Source organism: Mustelus asterias, chromosome 12 (assembly GCF_964213995.1).
Source record: "Mustelus asterias chromosome 12, sMusAst1.hap1.1, whole genome shotgun sequence".
Classification (NCBI taxonomy): domain Eukaryota; kingdom Metazoa; phylum Chordata; class Chondrichthyes; order Carcharhiniformes; family Triakidae; genus Mustelus; species Mustelus asterias.
Window position 1 is genome coordinate 20,492,197 of NC_135812.1, and position 12,427 is coordinate 20,504,623.

General features: G+C 44.6%; 1 protein-coding gene across 1 annotated transcript in view; it reads left to right on the forward strand.

The window, feature by feature from the left end:
* sez6b (seizure related 6 homolog b) overlaps positions 1-12,427 on the forward strand; it is a 934,329-nt gene that overhangs the window by 440,334 nt on the left and 481,568 nt on the right. The window contains exon 2 of the mRNA XM_078224908.1: positions 3,122-3,979. Coding sequence (XP_078081034.1) covers positions 3,122-3,979 — 858 coding nt within the window. The remainder of the gene's footprint in view (positions 1-3,121; positions 3,980-12,427) is intronic.

Genomic DNA, 12,427 nt, shown 5'->3' on the forward strand with positions numbered 1-12,427 from the left:
ATTTCTAGTGAAGCTAGTAATGTATATTGAGGAGAAAAGAATAGAAGGTTTCTTGATGGAGTTAGATCAGAAGGCTCAAATGGGAAGTGGTTTGTTAGGGGCATAAACACCAATATGTACCTGCTGGGTCAAATTATTTCTCTGCTTTAAATACTTTTCAAGTTATGATATCATAGACTCATAGAATCCCTACAGTGCAGACAAAGGCCATTTGGCCCATTGAGTCTGCACCGACTCTCCGAAAGAGCATTCCACCCCCAGAGCCCTCCTCTCTGCCCTAGCCCTGTAACCCCGTGCATTTACCATGGTTAATCCATCTAACCTACACATCTTAGGATACTACGGGGCAATTTAGCATGGCTGATCTGTTATGTATGTTGAGGGCATAGCCCCTTTAAGGGAATGGGTCAGGTGACCCTGGGTGTGGGGTGATCTGCCCAGGAACCACCCCGAGAGGGCAATTGTCATTTGGAGTGTGGAGCGAGTAGGACCTGCAATAAATATCTGTGATCCCTGATGCCTGTCTATGGAGTGAGTTCTTGAGGATGCTCCTCAGTGGTAAAGAGGTTAACATAATCCATGTCCCATGTACTTTTGAAGAATAAATCTATACAAAGATACATATGAATTAGGAGCAGGGATAGGCTATTTGGTGCAGCAAGCCTGCTCTGCCATTCAACATAACAATAGATCTAATTGTGACCTTAACTTCACATTTATACCATGACACCCTTTGTTAGTCAATAATCTATCTCTGCCTTAAAATATTCAATGATCTTACCTCCACTGCTCTCTGGGAAAGAGATCTAAAAACTCATGACTCTCTGAGAGAAAGAACTTCTCATCTCCATTTTAAATGGGAGACCCATTATTTTTAAATTAGGCCCCCTGGTTCTAGTCTCTCCCCCAAGGGGAAACATCCTCTCAGCATCCACCCTGTCAATTCCCCCCGGGATGATGTATGTTTCAATCAGGTCACCTTTCAATCTTCTGATCACAAATGGCTACAAGCTCAGCCTGTCCAACATTCCTCATAAGATAGCACACCCCACCCGCCCCCCCGCCCCCCCGCCTCCTCTATCCCAGGTACCAGTGAACCTTCTCTGAGCTGCATATCTTTCCTTAAATAAGGAGACCAAAACTGTACATAGTACTCACGATGTGGGCTGTACAAATGTGGATATTATATAATCTAGCACTATATATTATGTAGGGTGGTGGTCCCTTTAAGAACTCGGATCTGACTGTTGGTAACAGCCATTGGCTTCCAGTAAATGAAGGTTGCTGGGAGATGAACAATGGAGAAAAGAAAAAAAATCGACAATTATAGGGGTGAGCAAGTTTCTGAGGGTGGTTCTCTGTTCGAGCAGTTTAGTTTCAAAGTTTAGAACAAGCTGGAGTGAAGAGAGTATTTCTGGCAGCAGAATTCAGTTGAAATTCTGGGTGCTGGCTAAATGAGTTAAAAGCCTCGTTAGCTGAAGGACTCTAAATAACAGTGGTTAGCACTGCTGCCTCGCAGCACCAGGGACTTGGGTTCAATTCCCAGCCTCGAGTCACTGTCTGTGCGGAGTCTGCACGTTCTCCCCGTGTCTGCGTGGGTTTCCTTCGGGTGCTCCGGTTTCCTCCCACAGTGCGAGGGACATGCTGGTTAGGTGCATTGGCCATGCTAAATTCTCCCTCAGTGTAGCCGAACAGGCGCCGGAGTGTGGCGACTAAGGGACTTTCACAGTAACTTCATTGCAGTGTGAATGTAAGCATAGTTGTAACAATAATAAATAAACTTTAAAAATTAGAAACAGATATTTTAAAATGAAAACAGCTCCATTGTGATATTGGAAAAGCTGTGGAAATGTTGCACGTATGGTTTTAAATACACATTTAATACAGGAACTGCAGGCAGGAACATTAACCTGAATATATTCATTCACCGTATTGCTACTAGGGCATGATCCTCACTTTTTGCAATCAAGAATTATGAGTGCAGCATACTAATTGGAGCATGATTGCTTACAACATGAATTGAGTTTCCAGTAGATGTGAAGATTAATTGAGATCCATAACATACATCAAGGTGAAAAGACACCATTTTGAAAAGAGAATGCTTTAGTCAACTATGCTACGCAGTGCGTGAATTTTAAATAATGTTTTAGTTTTAATATATGCCTGTAACGATGTAATGAATCTGGAATTGGAGTATTAATTATTAGTTACAAAACATTGGGTGGAATTTTACAGCTTCACTCGTCCCGAAACCGTAAAATCCCACCCAAGGTCAACAGACCTTTCCATCGTTCGCCCCCTCGCCCGCTCCGATTCCCATGGCGGGCGGAATGGTAAAATTCTGGCCATAATGACATTGATCAGAGCCATGTGCCAGTGATATTGGAATCCCCAAAGGATTAAATCAGAAAAACCTGTTCCTTTCATGTCAAATGTATTTACAGAGTGATAGTTGATGTAATATCAGTTGAGTTAGATCAATAACTGTCAGAAGGGGGATTGAGCTTCATAGAAGTATTTGCATTGCTACTAATTTCAGCTACGGAAGCTGAAGGAATAAATTTTGATGCATGGTAGGTTGATAAAGAGAAGTTGGAATTTGCATTTATATTCAGCCAGTGAATTATGCTCGGAAGTTTCAAAGGATGAGAGGGGGATCTCAGTGAAACTTACAGAATACTGAAAGGCCTGGGTAGGGTGGACGTGGGAAAGATGTTTTCATTAGTAGGAGAGAGCAGGATCTGAGGGCACAGCCTCAGAGTAAAGGGACGATCCTTTAGAACCGAGGTGTGGAGGAATTTCTTCAGCTAGTGGGTGGTGAATCTGTGGAATTCATTGCCACAGAAGGCTGTGAAGGCCAGGTCAACGAGTGTGTTTAAGACAGAGATAGATAGGTTCTTGATTGGTAAGGGGATCAATGGTTACGGGGAAAAGGCGGGAGAATGGGATTGAGAAACTTATCAGCCATGATGGAATGGCAGAGCAGGCTCTATGGGCTGAATGGCCTAATTCTGCTCCTATATCTTATGGTCTGATGGTCTAAATGCAGTCACTGTTGTTCTGAAGTCAAACCTGTATTCCTCATCATGATCCTCATGTTCTTGTTGTTTTGTTTTTACAGACCTGTCCAAAGATCTGAATACCGTAAGTGGGAAAGGAAAGAGCAATGGCGAGACAGAAATTGGATGGACAACTGCTACAACCACTGATCCAGAGGCCGAATTTCACTTTGTTAGTACAACGCCCAGTGTCAACATCAACAACCATCACCCATTGCTTGAAGAAATCATACATGAGACTTTGCTGAAGAAAGATTTCCTTGGTCAGGAACCATTTTTTACCAGTAAAATGGGGATGAGAATCGACCCTACCTTGCCTGCTACCCAGTCACAGAAACCTCAGGATCCCTTGGTTAACCAGGTAGTCACCAATGACACTCCAGGTTTTTCTGACATAACCACTACTACAATGGCCTCAACCTCTCCAATGACAACTGTGGGCATGACTGCTTCTTTGGCGACCGATGCTGCTCCTTTGGCTGACAATGCTGGTGCAACACAAGGAGGAGAAACCCCTCCGATGGTGCGAATGGCCGCCACCACAGACTCTCTAACAACGCCTGTCATGAGCACAGCGACACCTGAGATTCCAGGCACCACGTTCCAAAATAGCAATACTGCATTTGTTCAAACTGAACCCGGTAGCCCCTCCATTGCAACAGGAGCCCTTCAGAGCAATTCCAATGTCTTTCAGCACTTTGGCCACCAAGGGGCAGCCACTGTGGTGACTAGCGATACTCCAACAGCCGTTACCACAACAGTTGGAGCAGGCAAGCATCAAATGCGAGGACCAAGTTCTGAGCGACATGATAACGTTGCTGTGGAACCGACCGTCACATCAGCGGCTAGCGAGACAGATGAGGAAACTACGACTACGACCATCATTACCACAACTATAATTACAACTGTCCAGACACCAGGTACAGAATTAGCTTTTTTGGGAGGGGAGGATTAGAGTATTGCAGTCGGGTATTTCTTTGCATCAGTTTTGTTTATAGAATAGAATACCTACAGTGCGGAAGGAGGCCATTCGGCCCATTGAGTCTACACCGACTCTCTGATAGAGCATCCCACCCAGGCCCTATCCCCAAAGCATCATGTATTTACCCTGCTAAACCTCCTAACTGCAGATCTGTGGACACTAAGGGGAAGTTTAGCATGGCCAATGTACCTAACCCACACATCTTTGGAGTGTGGGAAGAAAGCAGAGCACCTGTAGGAAACCCACGCAGAAACGGGGAGAATGTGCAAACTCCGCACAGACAGTGACCCAAGGCTGGAATTGACCCCAGGTCCCTGGCGCTGTGAGGCAGCAGTGCTAACCACCGTGCCGCCCTTCTTACCCAACAGCCTTCCATGCCAAAAGAAAAAACACTGGAAAATCCCAGCAGGTCTGGCAGCATCTGTAAGGAGAGAAAAGACGTTTCGAGTCCAGACGACCCTTTGTCAAAACCTTCCATGCCCCGTCCTTGATCTGACTGCAGAATGTCAAAGTCAACGGCAGGTCAGGGTCCCTACAAGTGATCTGAATCTAGCCACACCAACCTATCCTATTTGCTGGGGAAGTTGCTTGGATCATCAGTACTGCTACAAAAATACAAGATAAAAATACAGGACTGTTGTTACTAGTATAGTAAAACCACTGTACTACAAAAAGGTCCACTAAAATGTAGGTAGTGCCACAGCGCTGAATATCAGTTGGCCATTATATCCCTCAATCAGGTCTCAGTTCAAGTTGGTGTAATTTGGCACCAAAGGGCTCATTTTTTGACTGACCAAGAGTAAATTACAAGCCAGGTTGGATAGCCTAATCACTCTGAATTCGGGAACATGTGAATTGCTTGATGAAAAAAGACCAAGGTCTGTCGAGATTGCTTTCTATCACATGATACAGTGATACTGCGAGTTGTTGCCTAACCGCAGCAATCAATCTCCACAACAGACCCTGAGGGAATTATATAAAGACAGAAAAATCCAATTTCAAGCAATTCCGTTCTATTTGGATTTTCAGAATGGGGTTATTGTTTTTCATACATTTTTCTCCAATAAAATGGTACAAAAAAAGATATGTTCCTTCAGTACACACAGCACACGTATGATGCCATTTGTGTGGGATCAGTGTGTGATTCTGTCCTCATTTGCATTTTCAGAAGTTCCAGTGCACAAATTCGAATCTGCCAAGTTGGACTTGTAATTCACAATTAAACTGGTTTGAACTGTGCTTGGGGACAAAAGCTGCTTTGTAGTTTGAACCCTCTGAACAAAATGGAGTGGCTCAATTCTGACCAATTCAATTGTCCATTTTGATGGAATTCCTGGAATAATTCCCGGAATATTCTGTTAATTTGGCCAGTTTGTCAAGCAAATATGTTAATAAGATAAGATTTTTCTTCAATTAATTTGGACAGCTTTCAACTCACCATTTTGATGTGTGACCAAGGTATGTTCGATTAAAAATTCTCTGCTAGTCAAAGTCGGACCTGGCACAAAGGAAGATGGTCATGGTTGTTGGAAGTCAATCATCTCAGCTCTAGGACATCACTGCAGGAGTACCTCAGGGTAGTGTCCTAGGTCCAACCATCTCCAACTGCTTCTTCAATGACCTTTCCTCCGTCATAAGACATGGGACAGTGAGTAAATTTAAGGAGGAGTTGGACAGATTTTTAATTGGTAATGGGGTGAAGGGTTATGGGGAGAAGGCAGGAAAATGGGGATGAGGAGCATATCAGCAATGATTAAATGGCGGAGCAGACTCGATGGGCCGAATGGCCTAATTCTGCTCCTATATCTTATGAAATTATAAGATCAGAAGCGGGGATGTTTGCTAATGATTGCACATTTACGACTCCTGAAACAGTTCATGTCCAACACAGCTCCAGGGACCTGGGTTTGATTCCTGGCTTGAGTCGCTGTCTGCGTGGAGTCTGCACATTCTCCCCGTGTCTGTGTGGCTTTCCTCCAGGTGCTCCGGTTTCCTCCCACAGTCCAAAGATGTGCAGGTTAGGTTGATTGGCCATGCTAAATTACCCCTTAGTGTCCCTGGATGTGTAGGTTAGAGGGATTAGCGGGGTAAGTATGTAGGTTTTCGGGGATAGGGCCTGGGTAGGATTGTTGTTGGTGCAGACTCGATGGGCTGAATGGCCTCCTTCTGCATTGTAGGGTTTCTATAATTCTATGAAAGGTAGCTGGGAAATATGTAGGCTTGGGCTGACAAACGGCAAATAACATTTCTACTGCACATGTGCCAGGTAATGATGATCTCCAAAAAGGAGGAATCTAGGGGATTTTCACCGTAACTTCATTGCAGTGTTAATGTGAGCCATCTTATGACACTAAACTTTAAACCTCGGGCCATCTCAGAGCATTTACTCACAACATCTGAACACAGTGTAGGATAGGGGTGGGGATGGTGGGTGAATGGATGTTGACTAAGCATAAAAGCATTTAGACAGTTACATTGGTAAGATGGGTATAGAGGGATATGGGCCAAACGCGGGCAATTGGGACTAGCTTAGTGGTTTAAAAAAAAGGGCGGCACGGCCAAGTTGGTCTGAAGGGCCCATGACTTTAAGACTCTATGACTGTGGATGTCATGGGATTTTGCCTACTCGAGTGAGCCATGGTTTCTGCTGGAGGCAAAAAGAACAGATTTAATCACTGTCTAGCAAGTGAATTAAAATGTAATTCGGTACAATTTAAAAATATGCCCACGTACAAGAGCGATCAGTAGATAAGTTGCCTCATTACACTCTCAAAGCCCCAGATAAAATCAAAGGTCTTCCTATAAAACGGGACAATATCTCACAGCGTATTTTGTGGTCATTCTCCATCCCTAAACCCGGTAAACAACGTACGCAATAAAACGGGAGCTGCTTTTGAAGGAATTATTTTCATTTGTTTAAGTATATTTCCCTGAATATTTAATACGGTCCCCGGCGTTTGTGACCTGCTGTTCAGCTTTTGCAAATTGTGATTCATGCAACTTCTCCAGCTGCTCCAACGGTCTTTAATGTTGTGAAATAATAAGGATGCTGTTCATGTGTGACACTCTGCCCCTTGCCACACATATATTTCATTGAACATAGCACACTGAAGCTGTAATGCAGGGTTAATAATGAATAAAAGCAAAACCTCTGCACTAGATGAACATATAATTAAAACACATGATGAACTGAATACCTCACTTTTTTTTCTATTTATTCTTTCACAGAATGTGGGTATTGATGGAAAGATCAGCATTTATTGCCCATTGCTGATTGCAATTGAGAAGATGATGCCCTGGTGACTTGCTAGGCCATTTCATTAGGCAGTTAAAAGTCAGCCACATTAGGGCTGTACTCAGTGGACTTTAGAAGAATGAGAGGCAGCCTTACTGAGACCTATAGGATTCTCGGGGCGGGGCTTGGCAGTGTAGATGCAGAGAGGTTGTTTCCCCCTAGCGGGAGAGTCTAGGACCAGAGGGCACAATCTTAGTGTAAGGGATCATCCATTTTTGATAGAGATAAGGAGGAATTTCTTCTCTCAGAGGGTAATGAATCTGTGGAATTATTTACCACAGAGGCTGGGTCATTAAGTATATTCGAGGCTGAGATAGACAGATTTTTAATCGGTAAGGGAATCAAGGGTCATGGGGATAAACAAGAAAGTGGGGTTGAGGATTATCATATCAGATCAGTCACGATCTCATTGAATAATGGGGCAGACTCGATGGGCTGAATTGCCTACTTCCAATCCTACATCGTATGGTCTTATTGCTGTGGGTCTGGAGTCTTTTTTTCTCCCAAAGATATACTTTATTCATAAAATTTGTAAAAGTACATTCCAAAACATTTCAAATAGAAAGTGCTGTAAAATTCAGCTTTTCTCCACTGACCATGTTGCACCTTGAGGTGTCTCAATACAATTGAAATACTTGTGATATTTTACTTTCTGCGTTCAATATCAAGCACATAGCCTGAGGGCTTGACACAGTTTTCAATCCTTCAGTGTACTATACCGACAGTCTGGAGTCACATATAGAACAGGTGAGGGGAGGCATTGGCCTAGTGGTATTATCGCGAGACTTTTAATCCAGAAACTCAGCTAATGTTCTGGGGACCCGGGTTTGAATCCCAGATGGTGAAATTTGAATTCAATTTTTAAAAATCTAGAATTAAGAATCTACTGATGACCGTGAAACCATTGTCGGTTGTCGGAAAAACCCATCTGGTTCACTGATGTCCTTTAGGGAAGGAAATCTGCCGTCCTTACCTGGTGTGGCCTACATGTGACTCCAGAGCCACAGCAATGTTGTTGACTCTCAATTGCCCTCCAAGGGTATCTAGGGATGGGCAATAAATGCTGGTTAGCCAGAATGTCCCATGAATGAATAAAAGAAAAGGTAAGGTCAGTAGGTTTCCTTCCCTAAAGAACATTATTAATGAACTATTTGCATTTTTACAACGATCCAACAATTTCATGGGTGCCATTGCTGACACTAGCATGTTATTCCAGATTTATTTGATTGACTGAAAAGGGTTGGGAATGTAGCCCAGTCCATCACGCAAACCAGCCTCCCATCCATTGACTCCGTCTACACTTCCCGCTGCCTCAGAAAAGCAGCTAGCATAATCAAGGACCCCATGCACCCTGGACATACTCTCTTCCACCTGCTTCCATTGGGAAAAAGATACAAAAATTTGAGATCACGTACCAACTGACTCAAGAACAGCTTCTTCCCTGCTGCCATCAGACTTTTGATGGGCCTACCATATATTAAGTTGATTTTTCTCTATACCCTCGCTATGACTGTAACACTATATTCTGCACCCTCCCCGATATACTCTATGAACAGTATGATTTGTCTGTATGCCGCACAAGAAACAATACTTTTCACTTTATCCCGATACATGTGACAATAATAAATCAAATCAAATCAAAGTGATTACGCACAGGGTGGAATTTTCCAGCCGCATTCGCCCCAAGACTGGAAAATCATGCCTGAGGTCAATGGACCTTTGCATAGTCCGTGTTCCGCCTGCTACAATTCCTATGGCGGGCGGGACAGGAAAATTCTGCCCATAATCTGTGAAGGACCATAGGCGTCTCTCTCCATTAGAGAGAGACAAATGTCTGTGTAGCTTGAAGGACAGCACTCCACATGGGGCGACATGATGGCATAGTGATTAGCACTGCTGCCTCACAGCACTAGGAGCCTGGGTTCGATTCCCGGCTTGGGTCACTGTCTGTGTGGAGTTTACACATTCTCCCTGTGTCTGCATGGGTTTCCTCCGGGTGCTCTGGTTTCCTCCCACAGTCCAAAAGACGTGCTGGTTAGGTGCGTTGGCCATGCTAAATTCTCCCTCAGTGTACCAATTGTGTCCAAAGATGTGCGGGTTAGGTGGATTGGCCATGTTAAATTGCTCCTTAGAGTCAGGGAGACTAGCTAGTGTAAATGCATGGGGTTATGGGGATAGGGCCTGAGTGGGATTGTGGTCAGTGCAGGCTCGATGGGCTAATGGCCTCCTTCTGCACTGCAGGATTCTATGATCAAACATGGGACAAAACAAGGAGGCAGACCTCTCTAAATGACCAAAGCTGGTGAAGGGATTGAATGCACACTGTAATCATAATTCTGCACCATCCTCCAGCCATCTAACCAACTTCAATTGACTGAAATGCTGGAACTGTATTAAACATTGGTTAGGCCACAGCTGGGGTATTGTAGGTGCAGTTCTAGAATCCACATTATAGGAGGAATGTGATAGCACCACAAAGGGTGCAGAGGAGATTTATCAGGATTTTGCCTGCACTGGAGAGTTTCAGTTATGAAGAGAGATTGGATCGACTGGGGTTGTTTTCCTTGGAGCAGGGGAGATTGAAGGGGGGACATGATTGAGATGTACAAAATTATGAGGGGCATAGGTAGAATAGACAGGAAGATAATTTTCCCCTTGGTGCATAGATCAATGACAAGTTAGCATAGATTTAAGGTAAGGGGCAGGAAGTTTAAAGGGAATGTGAAGAAAAACCCTTTCACCCTGAAAGTGGTTGGAGTCTGGAACTCGCTGCGTGAAAGGGTGGTGGAGGCAGGGACCCTCATATCATTAAAGAAATATTTAAATGTCCACTTGTGATGCCAACGCTAAGAGCCAAGTGCTGGAAAATGGGATTAGAATGGTGAGGTGGTTTGTCTTTGACTGGCGCAGACACAATGGGCCAAAGGGCCTTATTGTGTGCTGTAGACCTCTATGACTCTATGGGGTGGATTTTCCCATTCCGCCCACCAAGGGAATCGTAGCGGGCAACGGACGACCCATGGAAAGGTCCATTGACCTCGGGCGGGATTTTCCAGTTTTGGGGCAAGCGCAGCTGGAAAATCCCGCCCTATGAATTTAATCACAGATTGCTATGGTGGGAATTCAGCTCCCGACCTCAGACCTGGTGACTGTAGGTCTCTGGATTACTAGCCCAGTAACATAATTACTGTGCCACTGTGCCCTTAATCATCTAATTTGGAGATGCAAGCTCAAGACTCTTCAAAAGAATCACAATATGAACTTCTTTCATGACTGCGATAGCGACTGGGTAAATTAGATTTTTAAAAAGCTTTTGACTAAGGTCCGAGTTCACAAAAATAGTAACTTCTTAAAATAAATGCTCATCGCACTAACTACTAATGGTTTTAGTGTGGAGATGCACATTCAGTGCTGTAGTGGGTGACCTTCAGGTAATAAGAGCTAAGCTTATCTTGCATTTTTAAATTAAATCCAGTAGAATTCCTGCTTTTATGTACAGCAGCCACAATATATATTCTGCATTTTATAATTAAAACTGGTATTTATTTAAAACCTCCAACCTTTAATGAACTTTTAGTGTCAGAAGAAAAAAAATGATACTGACATCCACATGCTCCCTTTACTGTTCTCATAGCCACCGAGGGAAATATAAATCCTGAGGATCTGTAATTTGCAGGGATTCAGGCACTCGGGAAGGAGAGGGCACACAGATAATGTGGATGGAGAGATGGCTTTCAATGCAGGAGACACTCGAAAGATTGAGCTAGCCTATCTCCGGGGCGGCACGGTGGTGCAGTGGTTAGCACTGCTGCCTCACAACACCAGGGACCCGGGTTCGATTCCCGGCTTCAGTCAGTGTGTGTGGAGTATGGACATTCTCCTTGTGTCTGCGTGGGTTTCCTCCGGATACTCTAGTTTCCTCCCACAGTCCAAAGATGCATTAGGTGCATTAGCCACACTAAATTGCCTCTTCGTGTCAGGAGGTCTAGCTAGGGTAAATGCATGGGGTTATGGGGATTGGGCCTGGATGGGATTGTGGGCGGTGCAGACTCAAGGGGCCGAATGGCCTCCTTCTGCACTGTAGGATTCTATGTTCCTATCTCAGAAGAAAAGCTCTTTGGCTTGATGTGATGACTGAAAGGAAAACCATGGACAGCACAAATACCTGAGGTTGAATAAGCATTGCCAGGACCATTTTAGAATGCTGAGTAACAGAATGAAATGAGATACTGATGTAATAGCCTTCTGCCAACCCCATATCACCTGGGAATGCCCGAGTGGGCTCTGAAATTGTTAATAAGGTGAAATGGGGCATCCATGAGAGCTGTGGAGGGACTCCACTTGTGGTCAGTGCTCTATGTTCAGGGGCGGCATGGTGGCACAGTAGTTAGCACTGCCACAGTGGTTAGCACAGCGCCAGGGACCGGGGTTCGATTTCCAGTTGGGACACTATCTGTGCGGAGTTTGCACGTTCTCCCCGTGTCTGCGTGGGTTTCCTCCGGATGCTCCGGTTTCCTCCCACAGTCTGAAACACGTGCTGGTTAGGTGCATTGGCCATGCTAAATTCTCCCTCAGTGTACCCGAACAGGCGCCGGAGTGTGGCAACTAGGAGATTTTCACAGTAACTTCATTGCAGTGTTAATATAAGCCTACTTGTGACACTAATAAATAAAGTTAAATTAAAGTAATTGAGGGAAGAAAAGACCCAAGCATGCACTTGGACTAGACAAGACTTACCTGAAATCCAGCTTCCCAGCCACCTCTTCTTCAAGGACTGACTGTAGTCTGCTGGAACTATAGAGCTGCTGGCCAATCTGGCTGGCAGCTCGCTGTTTCTTGCTCCCCAGCAGGGGGCAGAAGTCACACCCTGAGCCAATTAACGCCCCTCCTGGTGTAAAATGGCTGCGGGGCAGCTGGCATTTTAGTGAATGGGCTTCTGACTGACCTTTTAGTCAGGGACATGGCATCCAGCATCTGCGGAGAGAGAAACAGAGTTAGCGTTTCGCCTCTTCTTCAGCCAAGTTCTGAACCAGATCAATTACTTGCCTTCAGTTCCATGAGCAGCACTTATGAAGAAACTTTATCGCATGC